Source organism: Limanda limanda, chromosome 20 (genome assembly GCF_963576545.1).
Source record: "Limanda limanda chromosome 20, fLimLim1.1, whole genome shotgun sequence".
NCBI lineage: Eukaryota > Metazoa > Chordata > Actinopteri > Pleuronectiformes > Pleuronectidae > Limanda > Limanda limanda.
The window spans coordinates 1109549-1129548 of NC_083655.1; the positions used below are offsets into that span (position 1 = coordinate 1109549).

Genomic DNA, 20000 nt, shown 5'->3' on the forward strand with positions numbered 1-20000 from the left:
AACATGTCTTAAACTGTCTGAAAACAAATACCAAGTCAACAACTGTTGTTTTACTTTTCATTTAAACGTTGTTTTATTTGTTTTATTTATATATCAATTTTCAAACCAATCAATTAGTGGATTTAAAGCCGTCGACACAAGATCAGAAAGAAGAGCGCTTATACAGAGTAAAAGATTTCAGAGTAAATGATGATAAAAGCGTCAAATGTTAATAAAACAGCATAAATAATAATAAGAAAGAAATGATAAAATATCACCAAAGATAGAGAAAAAAAATGCAGATTCTGTAAATGTGAGTGAACTGTGTAACGGCCGCGGGACTCATCTTCCGTTTCTGCTGGTTGAAGTTATCGATGATGACGCCGATGAAGAGGTTGAGGGTGAAGAAGGAGCCGAAGATGATGAAGATGACGAAGTACAGGTACATGTACAGATTGATTTCTTTGATCGGCTGCTCCTCGACCTGCGAGAACAAAACAACAAGATCATTAAGAACTAGAAACTCTATTCATCGCCCAGACGAGGAGGTTCTGAGACTTTGTTGTGTATCTGGATCAATGTGAGGATCCAGAAACTTGTTCCTCTTCTTCATTAACTCACAGATTGTTATTGGACTCGATCTCATTTGAACTTTTGATTTTATTTAATCAAATCCAAACTGGTTCATCTCGTCTCATTTCTAACGTGGTGTTGAATGTTATTAAAAGATTGTAAAGGAACTCACGGCTCTGGAATCCACGGCTGCGTACATGATATCCATCCAGCCTTTGAACGTCGCCTGAAGAAACAGAAAAACTCATTTACTGCTCAGAACATGTGAAGAGAAGTTTGTGTCCACAGCAGAAAGTTCAAGATCCTCAAAGAGCTCGAGGGAGGAAAGGGACCAGAGAGATGGAAACTGTTCACAGGTATCACACACACACACGCACACACACACACACACACAGACACACACACACACACACACACACACACACACACACACACACACACACACACACACACACAGTAACTGAGGCCTTCGTCTTTTACAGGAAAATTAGTTAAGAGAGTCGGAGCTCCATGGATACGCCATGAACGTTCAACATGTCCTTTTTAGGACTTCCTTCCTCAGAGAGAGAGAGAGAGAGAGAGAGAGAGAGAGAGAGAGAGAGAGAGAGAGAGAGAGAGAGAGAGAGAGAGAGAGAGAGAGAGAGAGAGAGAGAGAGAGAGAATAGTTTAGCACCTGTCGTCCGTCACTCAGATCTGAAATCAGCTGGTTGCCATGGGTTTCCACCTGTTGTTATTATGGTCTGTCGGATGTGGGCGAGAGGGGTCACACTGTAAAAGGTGATGTTTCTAACGGATGTGAAAACAGGCGACTTTGTTCCGGACAGATTCAGTGAAATTTCGACTCATTAAAACTGATTCATTCTGTTCATATAACAGCGTCATGTTTCAAACTCCAGCAAGGAAATATTAAAAAATACACGACTGTCAGTATTAACCATATCAAAATATTAAAAAAATATATAAAATATAGTCAGAGGAGAAATTTCATCAGACGAAGTGATGTGTTGGAGAACCTGGTGACGACAGATTCTAGATCACCCAGTTCTAGAATAAAAAGAATAATTCAGAGCCGACAGAGGAAACTTTCTGTCTCTCTGCCTCATGTTCTCCAGCGTGGAGCTATTTCCAGATGCTAATGGGAGGGTTGCCCCCGTCAACCATTTCCACGCCGACCAGTCTAACACAGACGTGCTGAGCGACCCGTTGCCATGGTGACCGCGCTCCGATAACTCCTCTCAGCAGCTGAAGTAGGAGACGGACTTCTTTACTTTTAGTTTGAACAAGCTGGAAGACTGAGGTGTTTCCAGATCCTCTCTTCTTCTCGTCCTCCTCTCCACTCGGCATCCCTCTCTCTTCTCCTCCTTTCTACCTCCTGTCTTCCTCTACAGCATCCATCCATCCCTCCTTTCTCCCTCTCTCCCTTTTTCTTTTACAGATCTGCACGATCCTTCCTCCATCTGTCCCTCATCCCTCCATCTCTCTGCTGTTTGAATCTCAGATTTCTTTCTCCTCTTGTTTCTCTCTCTCTCTCTCTCTCTCTCTCTCTCTCTCTCTCTCTCTCCCCATCTTTCCATTTCCCTCCCACTTGGCTGGAGTCGCTCTAAAAATAAAAGCCTCTCAGACGCTGATTGATTGGAGGCTCTCAGGACTCCCGTGGTGGGCGACAGAGAGCGAGAGAAGGAAAGAGAGAACAAATTTGAGACGGAGGGAGAGAGAGAGAGGAGAGGGAGGATGGAAACGAGGGCTTGTAACGGAGGAGATGGAGGTGATGGAGAGATGGAGGAGGAGGCGGTGGAGGAAAGTTGCAGTGGCTGTAATTGGCTTTGTTCATGTTGTGTTTGCTAACGGATGCTGGAGCGACGGAGAGTGAGGGATGAAAAGAGGCAGAAATAAATAAATGACATAAAAACAGATTGAAGGCAGAACGCACAGATGGAGATAAAGAAGTTTCAACCTAAATGCAGAGGAAAGAAAAGTGATGGAGGGAAATACAGTAAAGGAGAAATGTCTCATATCTTCATTTAAAAATGAGCTTTATATGAAATAAAGGCTTTGAAATGTGTTTTTTAAAAATATCAGAGAACTGGACCGGAGCTAAATTACTAATGTCACAGAAAAGTTTCTTATAGAGATAAGATATTTAGTTTTACATCAGTTTAAGTGACACATAATTACAGAGCAGAGAGAGAGCGAGAGAGAGAGAGAGGGAGAGAGAGAGAGACGGAGAGAGAGAGACAGAGAGAGAGAGAGAGAGACAGAGAGACAGAGAGAGAGAGAGAGAGAGAGAGAGAGAGAGAGAGAGACAGAGAGACAGAGAGAGAGAGAGAGAGAGAGAGAGAGAGAGAGAGAGAGAGAGAGAGAGAGACAGAGACAGAGAGAGAGAGAGAGAGAGAGAGAGAGAGAGAGAGAGAGAGAGAGAGAGAGAGAGACAGAGAGAGAGAGAGAGAGAGAGAGAGAGAGAGAGAGACAGAGAGAGACAGAGACAGAGACAGAGACAGAGACAGAGACAGAGACAGAGACAGAGACAGAGAGAGAGAGAGAGAGACAGAGAGAGAGAGAGAGAGAGAGACAGAGACAGAGACAGAGACAGAGACAGAGACAGAGACAGAGAGACAGAGAGACAGAGAGACAGAGAGACAGAGAGAGAGAGAGTAAGAGAGAGAGTAAGAGAGAGAGAGACAAAGAGAGAGAGAGAGAGAGACAGAGAGAGAGACACACGTTAAAGGCTTAAAAGCCGAGAGGGCGGCAGAGCGGACGGGTGGAAAAGTCAAAAGTGAGAGTGATGAAGAAGAGCAGGTGTGGGAGGAAAATTAAAGCGAAGACGCAAATGGACGACGAGATGTGGGAGGGAGGGAGGGAGGGAGGGAGAGGGGGGGTCAAACCTCCTTCAGTTTGTGGAGGTTTTAATTTGATATGAAGTCGACGAGCAGCTTTTATTCACACAACGTTTGGTTCCTGTTGTGGTTTCACACGAGGAGTGAAGGAGTTAATCGACTTTATTCTTCATCGTTCTTCAAACTCTCGGTTGTTCATGAATAATAAGTAATTTGTAAAAATGAAAAAGTGAATAAGCAGAAGTGTCAAACTGACCACTTGCAGCAGCGCCAGGTACCCGGCGCCCACGTTGTCGAAGTTGACCTTGACCTTGGTCCAGTAGTAGAGCGAGCTGTCGTTGAGCGCCTCGCACTCCGACTTGTTGTTGATGAAGGCGGCGTCGTAGATGTGACCCGTGCGGTTCACGCAGCGCCCGAACTTCCCGGCGAACAGGTTCACGCCCATGATGCTGAAGATGAGCCAGAAGATGAGACAGACCAGCAGCACGTTCATGATGGAGGGAATCGCTCCGATCAGAGCGTTGACCACCACCTGCAGGGAGGGCGAGAGAGGCAGGGTGACGCACACAAACACACAACCACACAGACACACAACAAGCACTTCAATACACACTTTCCTTACATGTTTTTAACAGTTTATTGCTCCTAATATTTTCTTTTATCTTTATTTTAGTTCTGTCTGTTTTATTCACATGTATTTTGAGAAGCACTTTAGAAATAAAGTTGTATTTTTCCTAATATCACTAGTTTCCACTGAGCTTTGATTAGTGAGGTCACTGAGGTCGTGAGGTCACTGAGGTCGTGAGGTCACTGAGGTCACTGAGGTCACTGAGGTCGTGAGGTCACTGAGGTCAGTGAACGCAGCACGATGAACCAATCGTTTCTTCAGGACTCAGGTGGAGGAGAAGCAGCTCTCGTCTCCGTGCTGGAGTTCCCACCTCGCTGTACCCACAATGCACCTCTTCTACCCAGAATCCCGCGCTGAGCGAGCGGCGTGGTGCAGAGCGCCGAGCGTTGTCACATGACACGAGAGCTAATCGCATTAGCCAGACAAAGAAAGGAGCAGAGGATCATGGGAGATTGAAAGCTCAGGTGTTTATTTCATCTCGAACCGGTCTTGAACTTCCTGTGAACCAGAGTCACTTTAAATTAACTCATTTCTCCAAATATAATTTTAAACATGTAAATTCAAGAATTCATATTATGTCATATAATTGTTTTGCTAGTTTTTTAATTTCACAAACGCTCACAGGAGATGAACGGCTTCAGTCTGAAGGAGTTTCCTGTTCTTCTGTTGCAGAGTCAAGTGTAATAATAGATAATAATAATACTGATAAGTGGGTCACAGAGATTAACGGACGTGCAAAGTTCAAATACTGATTCACAGTTTAACAAGAAGCTTTCAGTGTCTGAGACGAACCAATCAGAGAGCAGCAAATACTGGAGAGAGAGAGAGAGAGAGAAGGTGAGATGTGTAAAGCAACACTCCTGGGCGTAAAGATCTACATGTGACTAAAGGTTTGTTTCACAGGTTGTTGATCCTGGAACAACCTGTGAGTGAGGTTTAAGTTTTTCTATTCTTTGTCTTTTTTTCCGATGCTTACAGATAATCTCCTGCTTTGTTTCTCATGGACTCAAACATCCGACTCGTTCTCCAGAGCTTCTCCTGACTCCATTAATCCGATTGACTGAGGATAGCTCCGCCCAGGTGTGTTATCTTTATTAATACTGACTCTTACCCTCATGCCTTCAAATCTGGAGAGGGCTCTGAGGGGCCGCAGGGCGCGGAGGGTCCGCAGGGACTTGATCGCTGCAAAGTCTGAGTAACCCAACGTGTTGGCCACCAAACTGACCAATGAGACCTGGGGCAGAGAGAGAGAGGACAGGAAGAGGCGGAGTCAGAAGAGAGAAGCAGGAACGTTAATCTGAAGACGGAGAGAGAGGGGGAGGAGACCGGAGCGGCCAATCAGAGCCCTGGATATCTGAGGAGGAAGAGGCTGCGTTAGTTCAACAATCAGCTGATTCCTGAGGGAACAAGAGAAATGAAGAATGTTAGAGTGAAGTCGAGTTTCTCCTCAGAATCCAGAGAAGGTTCGATCCTGTGAAACACTGAGGAGAAGAAAACTGAGAAGAAGGAAACGCTGACGACTGCTCGGCAGCGACGAGCGAGACGGAGAAACACCGGAGATGATGTCATATTAATATCTGGACGAGGGCGACGTGAACACTCTGGAACATCATGTTCAGTTTAATTATATATTTATTGACTCTTTTCTGTTTTTTTTTTTTAATATAATCATTTGAAAATCGAGTTTTTCATTTGTAAATCCTTTTTACTATCAATCTTTGTATTGCCCTTTAAAATAGGGAATAAAGAAGATTTTAATAAAGTCTCTATTTAGTGATTAACACATTTATTTGAAAAAAATATTAGTTCTTGTATTTATTGAGCTATGATTCATTAATTATGAAATGCTTTCATACTGTTTGTGCAGAGCAGGACCAGACTCGGGTCCTGGTCCATGTTTGAGCTGCTTCATGTTTTTATTTATTTCACAGAAACATTTGTAAAAGCCTCTGAGTTCCCGGCTGAGCCCCAGGTGGGCGTGGCCTGGTCCAGCCGGGCGGCGCCGGGTCTTACCCTGATACCAGCGAAGCGAGCGGCGGCCCGGAGAGGACGCAGAGCCCTCAGAGTCCTCAGCACCCGCATGGTGGTGATCTGGTCCACAGAGATGAACTGAGCCAGGTGAGCCATCACTGAAATCTACAGGGCGTCACACCGTCACTGTGACATCATCATCGTGGTCATTTCAACACGTCAGAAGCAAAAACAACCACAAGACCGAAGATCAAACCGAGAAACAGCGATCGGACTTTTCATTTCACTCCGACTTTGTGTTTCTTGAAGCTATCGTCAGAAACTCAACACGGAAATAAAAGCATCTCATCTGTGACGATAGATTCTCTGTTTTCACTGATGAAGACAACAACGCGAAGAAGGAACTAAAAACAAGAGCAAATTGTAAAAAAAATCAAATTAATAAAGAGTAAAGTACGGAGAGTTGAGGATTCAAGTTTCTTTTCATGATTTTTAACTTCTGAAATGTCTTTTAAGGATCCAGTGATTTACAGGTTCGCGTGTTTTATTAACTGACGACCTGTCGGCTTGTTTTGATGATTTTCTGCCCCCTAGTGGCTGAGAATGGATTCACGCTGTAGAGAAGCGGTTGCGTCTTTCTTTCCTCCACTTCCTGTTTCCTGTTTCACATCTGCATAGATCCAGTGACTCAGCACCTTCTCGCTCTTTAGGCCACGAAAAGAGAAAACCTCCAGAGAGAGAGAGAGAGAGAGAGAGAGAGAGTCCATTTCCATCTGGATGCAGGCATGTGCATGGTGTGCATCATAATCTGTGTGTGTGTGTGTGTGTGTCTGTGTGTGTGTGTGTGTGTGTGTGTGTGTGTGTGTGTGTTTGTGTGTGTGTGTGTGTGTGTGTTTGTGTTTGTGTGTGTGTGTGTGTGTTTGTGTTTGTGTTTGTGTGTGTGTGTTTGTGTGTGTGTGTGTGTGTGTGTGTGTGTGTGTGTGTGTGTGTGTGAGGTTAAAAAGCTGCTGATGATCGTTTGGCTTTAGGCTGTTTGGACTTTTCTCTCTCTCGCTCTCCGTCCTCCTCTTTGTCTCTCGGCCCTTTTATTCATGGGATTGCATCTCTGCGGGGGAGTGAGGTTCACACACACACACACACACACACACACACACACACACACACACACACACACACACACACACACACACACCAAACTAGAGAGAGAGACAAAGAAAGAGAAAGGATGACATGACATCTCCCTCTCGCTCTCTCTTACTCTTTCTTTGTCTCTCTCTCTAGTTTGGTGTGTGTCGGTCTCTCTCTCTCTTTCTCTCTCTCCATCTTTCATACCCTCGTTCTCTTCATGTCTTCTGCTCTCTGTCACTTTTATTTTCCCTTTTCTTTAAACGAAGACGGAAAAGGAAACAAAACAACTGAAGAAGAATGAAACAGTGGGAATAGAGATGAAACTCTCGGTGAGGGACATGTGGGACATGTGGGACATGTGGGACGTGTTGGACATGTTGGACATGTTGGTTCACAGCCTTCAGAGACTCCTTCATGGGATGTGAAGAGCGTGTCCTTGCAAATAATCAAGTGATATCAAAATGAAATATTACAAACAACAAACGAATCAATCCACAGTGAAAGAATCAGTCACTCACGTCCACGATGAGGAAGTCCAGCCAGCACCAGTAGTTGGTGAAGTATTTCTTGAATCCGTACGCGAGCCACTTGAGCAACATCTCCAGTATGAAGATGTAGGTGAAGATCTTGTCTGAGTACTCCAGCACCACCTTCACCACCTTCCTCTGCTCGATGTAGATGTCCTCGAACGCCTGAAGGGGGGGGGGGGGGGGGGGGGACAGATGTCAGGGCCCCGCCCCTTGCTTACAGTCAACGAGGTAATGTACAATTTATTATAATATATGATTTTAAAGGACGGATTGAGACTGGAAGTGTAGAGTTGTTCTCTTCATCTTAATAATCAAAGTCCGGTAAAGCAAATTTACTTAAAGTAAAGTTATGAGAATTAGAGAGAATAGATGAAAGTAAAGTAAATAAAATAATATAGAGAGAATAGATGAAAGTAAAGTAAATAAAAGAAGATAGAGAGAAAAGATGAAAGTAGAGAGAATAGATGAAATAGAGAGAATAGATGAAATAAAGTAAATAAAAGAAGATATAGAGAATAGATGAAAGTAGAGAGAGTAGATGAAATAGAGAGAATAGATGAAAGAAGAGAGAGCGGATGGAAGTAGAGAGAATAGATGAAATAGAGAGAATAGATGAAAGTAGAGAGAATAGATGAAATAGAGAGAATAAATGAAAGTAGAGAGAATAGATGAAAGTAAAGTTAATAAAATAAGATAGAGAGAATAAATGACAGTAGAGAGAATAAATGAAAGTAGAGAGAATAGATGAAAGTAAAGTAAATAAAAGAAGATAGAGAGAATAAATGAAAGTAGAGAGAATAAATGAAAGTATAGAGAATAGATGAAAGTAAAGTACATAAAATAAGATAGAGAGAATAAATGAAAGTAGAGAGAATAGATGAAATAGAGAGAATAGATGAAAGTAAAGTAAATAAAATAAGATAGAGAGAATAGATGAAAGTAGAGAGAATAGATGAAATGGAGAGAATTGATGAAAATATAGTAAATAAAAGAAGATAGAGAGAATAGATGAAATAGAGAGAATACAAGCAGATGGAGAGAATAGATGAAAGTAGAGAGAATAGATGAAAGTAAAGTAACTAAAAGAAGATAGAGAGAATAGATGAAAGTAGTTAGAATAGATGAAATAGAGAGAATAGATGAAAGTAAAGTAAATAAAAGAGATAGAGAGAATAGATGAAAGTAGAGAGAATAGATGAAAGTAGAGAGAGTAGATGAAAGTAGAGAGAATAGATGAGAGTAAAGTAACTAAAAGCAGATGGAGAGAATAGATGAAGATAGAGAGAATAAATGAAAGTAGAGAGAATAGATGAAAGTAGTTAGAATAGATGAAATAGAGAGAATAGATGAAAGTAAAGTAAATAAAAGAAGATAGAGAGAATAGATGAAAGTAGAGAGAATAAATGAAAGTAGAGAGAGTAGATGAAAGTAGAGAGAATAGATGAAGATGGAGAGAATAGATGAAAGTAGAGAGAATAGAATAGATGAAAGTAAAGTAAATAAAAGCAGATAGAGAGAATAGATGAAGATGGAGAGAATAGATGAAGATGGAGAGAATAGATGGAGGAGTGGTGGGTGTGTCTGACCAGCGCTCCGGAGCTCAGGAGGATCATGAAGATGATGAAGGACTCGAACCAGCTGTGCTCCACGATCTGGTAACACGTCTTCCTCGTCCTCCACCAGATCTGCCCGAGGCCGGAGGTCGTGTCGGGGTCACAGCAGGAGAACCTGGAGACACACACTGAGGGCGGGAGACACACACACACACACACACACACACACACACACACACACACACACACACACACACACACACACACACAGGGAAAAGAGAGAGAGAGTTGACTTTTTAAAACATCTGTAGAGGGAGAAACGTTTAAAACCTTTTTCAGAACATTGTGTAGATTCTGAATGTTCTGGATCTACGGTCAGAAGGAGTCGTTCTTTGAGGATCAGCGTGACCTTTGACCCAGACGCCATCAGTCAGCTCCTCCTCCTCTGAGACCAGCGGATCAGATTTCTGTCCTCTCCCGTTGTCGGCCCGTCGCCGCTAACAACTCATCGCTGACGTTTCCAAACTGGATCTGCGAGTCAGAGACGGACGAGCGGCGTCCTGACGTCCGCTCGCCACGAGGAGCGGGAACTCACGCTGAGTGATCGCTCCGGTGACTGATGCTGACGGGCCCTCCAGCAGGGCATGATGGGGGGGGGGGGGCTCAGCCGCTGACAGAGGAAGTGGACAGGATGGGGCCGAAGACATCTCAGACAGATGAAGAAGAAGTTTGGAAGAAAGGTCGAAGAAACCGGACGAATGAAGATACGCATTTTAATTGAAGTTATAGGTTACATTCAAATATGCTGCTTGACCCCAGTTGACCTTTCACGTAAAATACAACCACCACTTTGTCTGTGGACTGAAGTGACCAATCGAAAGAGGGGTGTGTCTGCCACTGGCCCCACCTCCAAAGTGTTCAAACACGAGGTGATGGGCGAGCTGCTGTCGGGCGCTGGCGAGTCCGGGAGCTACGAGCTAGCTGCAGGCTAACGTCACGTGCTGCCAGAGCCGTGCAGAGAGAGAGTTACCACCAGGAGTGTGGAGAGGAAACTACTTCGTTCTGACCGTGGAGGAACCCTGGAGGAACCCTGGAGGAACCATGGAGGAGCCGTGGAGGAACCGTGGAGGAACCGTGGAGGAACCCTGGAGGAACCGTGGAGGATATGTGGAGGAACCCTGGAGGAACCATGGAGGAACCGTGGAGGATATGTGGAGGAACAGTGGAGGAACCGTGGAGGAACCCTGGAGGAACCCTGGAGGAACCGTGGAGGAACCCTGGAGGAACCCTGGAGGAACCCTGGAGGAACCATGGAGGAACCCTGGAGGAACCGTGGAGGAACGGTGGAGGAACCCTGGAGGAACCCTGGAGGAACCGTGGAGGAACCGTGGAGGAACTGTGGAGGAACAGTGGAGGAACCGTGGAGGAACCGTGGAGGAACGGTGGAGGAACGGTGGAGGAACCCTTGTGGAACCGTGGAGGAACGGTGGAGGAACGGTGGAGGAACCCTTGAGGAACCCTTGAGGAACCCTGGAGGAACGGTGGAGGAACGGTGGAGGAACCGTGGAGGAACCGTGGAGGAACCGTGGAGGAACCGTGGAGGAACCCTGGAGGAACGGTGGAGGAACCGTGGAGGATATGTGGAGGAACGGTGGAGGAACGGTGGAGGAACCCTGGAGGAACCATGGAGGAACCCTGGAGGAGCCCTGGAGAAACAGTGGAGGAACCCTGGAGGAACCCTGGAGGAACAGTGGAGGAACCCTGGAGGAACCATGGAGGAGCCGTGGAGGAACCCTGGAGGAACCCTGGAGGAACTATGGAGGAACCCTGGAGGAACCATGGAGGAACCCTGGAGGAACAGTGGAGGAACCCTGGAGGAACCCTGGAGGAACAGTGGAGGAACCCTGGAGGAACCATGGAGGAGCCGTGGAGGAACCCTGGAGGAACAGTGGAGGAACCCTGGAGGAACCATGGAGGAACCCTGGAGGAACCCTGGAGGAACTCTGGAGGAACTCTGGAGGAACCCTGGAGGAACCCTGGAGGAACAGTGGAGGAACCCTGGAGGAACCATGGAGGAACCCTGGAGGAACCCTGGAGGAACAGTGGAGGAACCGTGGAGGAACAGTGGAGGAACCATGGAGGAACCGTGGAGGAACAGTGGAGGAACCGTGGAGGAACCGTGGAGGAACCCTGGAGGAACCGTGGAGGAACCGTGGAGGAACCGTGGAGGAACCTCAGAGGAACCGTGGAGGAACCCTGGAGGAACAGTGGAGGAACCCTGGAGGAACCATGGAGGAACCCTGGAGGAACCGTGGAGGAACCCTGGAGGAACCATGGAGGAACCCTGGAGGAACCATGGAGGAACCATGGAGGAACCCTGGAGGAACCCTGGAGGAACCGTGGAGGAACCATGGAGGAACCCTGGAGGAACCCTGGAGGAACCCTGGAGGAACCGTGGAGGAACCCTGGAGGAACCGGACTCCGGTACCGAACCTTGTTTTCCACACGAAGCTAAAACAGAGTCGCAAAGCGGCGCTGGTTCCGGCTGTAGAACCTGAATCCCCTGCCGGAGGAGAACCGAGCTGTCGCCGCTCGTCACTCGGCTGATTGCAGCGTCCGCCTCTCTCGCTAATTAAAGCTCTGATTACCCCGGCTCGCCGTTTCCATGGTTACTAATAGGTTATTCCCCGATACCCCGGCCCAGTAATCCAATGAAAACAAGCCGCTGGAAACCCGACACCCATCAGCCCACTTGGCAGAGTTATTATCAGTGTGTGTGTGTGTGTCTGTGTGTGTGTGTGTGTGTGTGTGTGTGTGTGTCAGGAGACCCCCCCCCCCCGGTGCTAAACACTTTGGCAGCTGTAAACTTCTATTGAACGCGTTTCTAAACGTCTCGTTACATCACCTGTCGCTGGAGCCGCTGCTGCGACACATCGACCCGAGACCGAACGCTGCTCAGGAAACACACGGGTCCATGTCCCCCTGCCGGGTGATTGTCTCTGACCACCGCTGCCCCCCCGACACACACACACACACACACACACACCTTCCTCTAGCGCCCCCTTCAGGACGGAATCAACAGGATAAGAATCCTTCTCTACTTGAGCTCTTACTTATTTTTCCAACTAGGATCAAAAACCCAAACGGTGAAGTCTCAGTGAGCAGAACTCACACTTTGCACGATTTCATTTCTCTGAGTGAAGACATCTTTACATTTCAGCTTCTCTATAAACGCCCCCTAACATAATGGATGTTTTCTATGATTTCATTTCACAGTTTTTAACGTCAAATGTGAGAAATGTTTTATACGTCCTGTTTAGTTTCAGCTCAGGAGGAAAATAAATCTGAGTAGAAAGTGAAATCACATCGAAGAGAAACATGTGGACGGATCGGGACGACGTCCGCCTGCTGCAAGAGTCACATCGGAGACATTCAGCTACAGACACGCACACACACACAGACACACACAGACACACACACACACACACACACACACACACAGACACACACACACACACACTCAAATATTCCCTCTCAATCGTGTCATGCAGCATCACAACATTAACCAATGAGTTGGCATTTAGAGAACTAATGAGGCAGCTAATCTAATGCCTGCTGTCAGCACTTCACTGTGTGTGTGTGTGTGTGTGTGTGTGTGTGTGTGTGTGTGTGTGTGTGTGTGTGTCTGTGTGTGTATGTGTGTGCGTGCGTGTGCGTGGATTTCTATGGATTTTTATATTTGCATGTGAGCTTATATAATTGGATTATGTGAGTGATACACTTTATCTGTACTTGCAGGACACATGAGGGTAAATAAGTGTGTGTGTGTGTGTGTGTGTGTGTGTGTTTGTGTGTCAGTGTGTGTTAGTGTGTGTGTGTCAGTGTGTGTGTGTGTGTGTTGATGAGACACTGAATCAATGTGGTTCTGGTCAAACTGCAGCTTTGAATCCACATCTGGAAACAGGAAACAGCTGCGTCTACACAGTAAAGAGTACCTGGATTTATAAAGTGCTCTTATCGTCATGACGACCCCTTTACACAACAGGCCCCTCCCACGTGAGGATCCAGTCTAAAACTGGACTCGTACATCCTGGATTCATCTTTGTGCAGCGTCCACAGAACTTCAGCTCCTGTGATATTAATCTTCTCATTAACACAGTTCTTTAAATCAGGTCGAACTTTGGATCCTTCACACCTGAGTTCATTATTCGTGAATCCAGCCTCAATGAACCATTGTTTCCTGTGACTCTATCGGGTAAAAGCAGGAAGTGATATGACCTTCATCCATCTGAGGAGTTCCTCTCGTTAGTGCCGAGATTCTCTCGTTCCACCGACCTTTCGTCTCCCGTGATGAATAATTAGCGTCGGGGGAGCGGCGCCATTCAGGCCGACGCACGCACTTTGTCTTCCTGACGGCCAGAGGGAGCAGCAGGGAGGCACGCTGTTGTTTTGTGCTTTGTAATCACAGCGTGGTGGAAGACACACACACACACACACACACACACAAACCTTCACAGCTATAAAACAACTCTGTGGAACATAAACGCACAGAGACACAAAAACGTAAGCAAATACACACGTGTTAATAAATCACCTGGATTGGGAGGAGAAGGTGATTTTTTTTGTTCTGCAAAAGTTGGAGACGCATTTCTTTAGTCTGAGACCGGTTTCTAACACAAAGACAACACAACACACCTCACATCACTTCACACCTGCAGTGAACTCCACACAATCTCATGAAATGATCCGAGAACACAAATGTCCGAATCAGTTGCTGCAGGAGACTTTCTCTGGAGGTTCTCCTGCAGCCCCGAGAAAAACTCTAGATCCTATCTGAACGAGTCCATTTGAGAAGGATTCACAGAGAGCGAGTGGACGTGTGGACGAGGTTTCTAGCTCGTGACGTGAAACCTGAAGAACACAAAGATCTCAGGATGAAGAAGAGGAGCCGGACACGTAGAAGACGAAGACGTCCACTTGGAAACACGAGGAGATTCCAGATCTTCTGGTGATGAGGCCGACGCCGTGTGGAGGAGCTGGAAACAACAACACTGATCTGTCCACAGCAGAGTTTATACGTCAGAAGGAGGAAGTGAAGACGTGTCCATGATGTGAAGGTGTGATAGCGTGTGGTAAGATCTACGCAGAGGAACATCGTGGGATTTGTCCTGAACTTCCAGATGGTCTCTTTGTCTCCTCACCAGCACAAACACACAGCTGGTGTCTGATCGCTGCTGTTAGTCATGTTTCTGGCCTCGTTCGGCAGCAGCTGGCCGAGTCGCAGGAATCCCTGCTCTCACACACACACACACACACACACACACACACACACACACACACACACACACACACACACACACACACACACTCACACACACACACACACACTGGAACATGTGGTAGCTCGGTGCTGTGTCAGCATACTGGTGGTACTGGTCCAGTGTGATGGGACGTCGAGGTGCAAAGATGCTTCTGTGCCTGAAATCTGTTGATGTCAGCGAGTTCCCCATTGTCCTCACTGTTTGAGATCGCCCCCTGGTGGCTGGCTGCAGTCAGGGCACGAACCCCTCCTCCTCCATGTGAGCAGATGGGACATGGACCAAACTCATCAGACGTAAAAAGACGTTTTAAACAAATGTTCGTCGAATGTGTTTCTGTCATTTCAGGTCGTTCTTCTCTCACTGATATCGTAACAAATATCGTAGTAAAGCCAAATGTAAAAATGACACAATATGAAAAACATTAAAAGCATTTTGAATAATTTCATATCTTTCTCTCATCCCTTTCAAAGTCCTCCCTTCCTTATATCACCATTTTCTTTCCTTCTCTTTCTACGACAATCATTTTCCTTTTCTTTGTTTAGTTTCCCCTTCCTCCTCCTCCTCTTCCTCCTCTTCCTCCTCTCTTGTTCTTTTCAGTTTCATGTTTTCATTTGATGTCCTTTCCCTTCGAGCGTTTTCTTTTCCTCTCTTGTCATTTTGTTTGCTCGTCATGTTTCTGCAGATGAAACCGTGCGGCGGCGGCGGCGGAGGAGGAGGAAGAGGAGGAAGAGGAGGATGAGGAGTTCTTTCTCTCGTGTTTCATTCGTCTTCTGCGGCCGCTCCAGCCGCTGATCTGAGTCCAGCTGGTGACAAATGTCTGTCGGCGCTGAAGGACTCGGCTGAATCAGGAGGAACCGGGCGACGTGTGGGGACAGAGGCTCTGAACACATCAATCTTCTAAATGAATCAAAGCTAATACAACATCTGCCTCTTGGCTCCGACTCTCATCCACAGCTCCTCTGACAGGAAGCACTGTGTCACTGCGGAGGGGAATTGAACCCGTGGTCGTTGGAGACGAGGCGACAGAATTAGATGTGATACAGAATCAAATGAGGGTCAACGTCACTGATATCGATCCTGACACGTCGCTCTGCTTCTATCGCTCCCGACTGAGTTATGATTCTGTTTGTTTCAGTCTGTGTCAAACGATGCAGCCACGTGTTCACTGTTTATTTCTAACAATATTACTCATATTAATAAAAATAACCATAAAAAAGGGTATATTGTAAAGACATTCCTTCAGGGACGGACTGCGGTCATGTTGTATGTTAACCCTGTTTGATGATGTAACGTAACCAGACCAAACGAGTCGTAACAGAAACTCACTGAACGTCTTTTCAGTGACGTCATCTTTGTCAAGTTCCATAAGAATCTGCTGATGACTTATGATTTATCAATATGACATTTCAAGGTCTTTTACGTTGAAATTCTGTTCGAAAGGTCTTTGTTCTTCTGGTTTATTATTGTTCAGATCATCGGACCAGTGGAAACGTCTCGATGTCTCGTCCTCTGGTTTCTTTCCTCCGGTAGAAGATCAGATCCTCAAGTGAAACCTGGTTGATCTGCATCGATGGAGGAATCCTCTTCTCTGTGTTAATGGTTGAATCTGTCGGATGCTGAGAAGACGAAGAAGCTCGATGAAGCGACCTTCGTTCGGTGTCACTGACCTTCGACCCCCCCCCAGTGACGGCGTCTCTCAGATCACTTGTCATGTCTGTAAACACGAGCGGCGCGGCCTTGGCGTCAGGCAGCGGCCGTTTATCAAAGCTGAATACGTTTGTCGGGGAGAATTTCACGAGTCGAGTGAACGAGGTCGAACTTTGAAAAGCAGGTGAGCGTCAGGTTCCTGTGTGAAGCAGCCGGCGCAGGAAGTTGTGTTACCTCGGTCCGACCCGCACTGATTCAGGAGTTTGTTGTTCTGGCTCGTTGCTTCTCCAGCTGCGTGGCCTGATTCTGTCTGAGCCGGATTCTTCCTTCACCTCACACCACCTCGGAAACTCTGAAGGGAATTAAATGAGGGGTTGCATTGAGGTGTTTGAACGTTTACAATATGACTCCTTCGCTGAACTCTGATCCGGTCACGAACTTCGTCTTCGCTCTTCGTCTTCGTCTTCGTCTTCGTCTCTGCTGAAGACGCTGAGCGTGTCGGAGACAGATCTCCGAGCTCCGGGAGGAAAGTGGCGAGTCAGGAAGGAAACAAGGTGTTTGCTTTTCTCCCGGTTCGTCAGAGCAGGATCATAAATCTCAGCATGAAGGTACTGGGGCAGGTGGGTGGGCGCCGGGCTCGTGGTTAGTGAATGAATCATGTGAGGTAGCATCTTCACAAACACTGATACCCCCCGCCCCACACACACACACACACACAGGGTTCGAACCACCAGGCTCAGCTCCCCCTGGAGACACTCAAGGATTCCTCATGTACAGTCACACGCCTCCACATCTGGAAACACCTGGAGACACCGACTCACAGGTTGATGTGTATTTACGCTCCAGTGTTGCACGAATCATTTCTTATATTTGTACGATAATTTAAAAAATGGGTTAAATAAAATATGTGTTAACATTTTGTGTGGATGTGGACCATGTGTTTTTTAATCTCTTATCATGTCATGTGACGTCTTTCCAGCCAATCACACACCAGAGGCGGGTGTAGGAGACACAGACAGCGAGTCATTGGCTCTGTATCTCATCAAAGTGTTATAAACAAATATATATTAATTGTTTTTGTATTGTTGTTGTTTGCTTGGATATGAATAATTTCCTCCAAAATAAATTCACTTTATCAAACCTCTGGTACGAATCATTCCCAAACGGCAGAAACTAACAAACAGCATCTAAAGCCTCCATAGATCTGCTGTATGTTATTATGATGAGATATGATGAGGATGATGAAGATGAAGAATAAACATTTACATTTTCAATTATCTGAATATTTGAGCGATTAAAGCCGATCTTCGACCAAACCTGATGAGAAAGTGAACCCGACACTTTAACTGACGAGTGAAAACAACTGTTTGATTGGTTGATATAACACTGCATCATCTGCATAGAAGCAGATGTAAATCTCCTCTTGTTCTTCAGTTCTCTGATCATCGACAGAACATGTGATGTCATAGCTTACCTCAGGTCTCTAGTAACGGGATTTCATTGGCTGCCGCTTGCCCAATAACACCGCAGTGTACCCCCCCGACAGTTCCCCCCCCGACAGCGTGAACATGCTCGCTGCGCTGAACCGTGTCTGAGACAAATCTCCGAGCCCCGGGAGGAGAGCGGCTGAGTCAGGCAGGAAACAAGGTGTTTGCTTTTCACCTGAGTTAGTCGGAGCAGGATCATAAATCTGGGTGTGAAAGTACTGGGTCAGGCGGCTGGTGGGACGGACTCGTGCTGAGAGGAAAGCTTCTCCAGCTGAAGGAAAACAGCTTCACAGCAAACAACACACAAAAGTAGTGGCACCAACGTTTCCACCCGTCGTTAAGCTGCAGGTCATTTATAAAGGAGGCAGCTGTAAAGGAGGCGCGGCCTGTAATGAGTTTATCACAGAGTGAATACATGAGCGTGACTTGACCTCCGTGTGTTTCTGTACATCTCAGCATTAAGTCTGAAAACCCGACAAAACTCTGTGTGCGTTTCTTTAGGGACACAAAATATGAATCTGCACTGAACGTTCTCAGTTAAGGACAAATTTAAAGAAGTGTAACATCAACTATCTAATTTAAACTCAATGTTATTTACTTGCATTGAACTTTATTTTAAAGTTCAATGCATCTTAAGAGAAATCTAAATCTAAATGTTGTCATGAAGCAAAGCAAGATTAAAATGTCAGAATCTATTTTATCTCCGTACATTTTTAGTTAATTAATAAATTGTAAGAGGCCAGAAAACAGAAACATGTTCAGTTTAGAGATAAAGAGCAAAGTTGTGAATTCTTATATTTGGAAAGTTGAACACTGAGTTTCCAGCCGGGTTGAAAGATGTGCAAGTTAGCTGGAGTGTGAGAAACTAACGGATACAACAAGCTGTTCCAGTCCAGCAGGGGGCAGCATCAGATACGACTTCGGCAAACAAGAGACAGAGAACACTAAACAAAGTAAAACGTGTCGTAACACACTGTGTGTTGTGTTCGACCTTGTTGCCTGTGTGTGTGTGTGTGTGTGTGTGTGTGTGTGTGTGTGTGTGTGTGTGTGTGTGTGTGTGTGTGTGTGTGTGTGTGTGTGTGTGTGTGTGTGCACGTACAGTCAGGGAAACAGTTGTCGGGGTCCATGGCCTCTTCCGGCATCTCGGAGAACTCGTCCTCTTCCTCTCCGGGCTTCCTGAGGTCCACCGTGCTGCCCTCTGATAGGCTGAGCTCGTCTTTCTGCTGATTAACACAGAAGGAAACAACCAATCAGAATCGTTGAGTCACCGTCAGGCTGCTCAAGGTTAATATCCAAAAGTTGTCGGCAAATATCTATTTTATTATTAGATTGAATAAGAAATTCTCAGAATGGCATCGGCTGAATCCTACGAAGAGAAGTTGTTCCCTTTCAGAGTTGGTGCCTGCGTTAGTGTCAGTGTTTGTGTGGTTGTGGGTTTTGATTGTGTAGAGTGTTTGTGTGGTTGTGGGTTTTGATTGTGTAGAGTGTTTGTGTGGTTGTGGGTTTTGATTGTGCAGAGTGTGTGTTGTGTGTGAGTGACGATGCGGCTGAATGAGTCAGATTTAATGTTACGTAACCGACAGGAGACCTGGCTGAGACAACACAGACAGACATCACCTTCCAAACCCTCCGTCTGTTCACCTCCACTCCCGCAGATCAGGACAACACTCAGGAAACCCCCCCCCCCATCCCAGCTGACTTCAAAGGCCCCAGTTTGCAAAGCATCATGGGAGTTTAACTTTACAAAGGGACGAGGGAGATGGAGGGAAACGGAAGCAAGGCTTAGGAAGCAAATCTGGCAAGTTTGGTCTGGACAAAGTCACAGCGGGCGGCGTGTGTGTCCGTGTGTGTGTGTGTCCATGTGTGTGTGTGTGTGTGCGTGTGTGTGTGTGAGGACAGGTGAGCTAACTACCTGAGTCAACAGCTAACTCATGAATACATTCAGAATCTGGGAACAGAGAGGGGCCGCTGTGACGAATGCCAGCCTTGGACACACAGACACACACAGACACACACAGACACACACAGACACACACAGACACACAAGCACAGACACACACAGCCTTGGTCCTCTGTGACAGTTGACGTCCATAATGAGGGTTAAAATGTATTTCTATTCATAAGCTGCTTCTGTCGAGCGGCCAGAGGAGCTGAAGGCAGGAGAAGTAACACACACGTGTAATCTGATTACTTTCGTCAGTTGAACTGGGACAAAGTGCGTCTCATTCACACATTCAAGAGGACGCAGGACGAGTTCAGAGTCTGGAGGACACGGGTCCACACGAGGGAATCGAACCAGGACCATTCAAGTGTTCAGCCTCCTGAGTCTCTGCTCAGCTGTCTCTACTT

General features: G+C 46.2%; 1 protein-coding gene across 1 annotated transcript in view; it reads right to left on the reverse strand.

Moving 5' to 3' along the window:
- Positions 1-20000, reverse strand: part of LOC133026593 (sodium channel protein type 4 subunit alpha-like) — an 87796-nt gene that overhangs the window by 10646 nt on the left and 57150 nt on the right. Inside the window, exons 22-28 of the mRNA XM_061093479.1 lie at positions 18751-18867; positions 9230-9384; positions 7632-7805; positions 5126-5248; positions 3643-3918; positions 725-778; positions 322-463 (exon numbers count right to left, since the gene is read on the reverse strand). Coding sequence (XP_060949462.1) covers positions 322-463; positions 725-778; positions 3643-3918; positions 5126-5248; positions 7632-7805; positions 9230-9384; positions 18751-18867 — 1041 coding nt within the window. The remainder of the gene's footprint in view (positions 1-321; positions 464-724; positions 779-3642; positions 3919-5125; positions 5249-7631; positions 7806-9229; positions 9385-18750; positions 18868-20000) is intronic.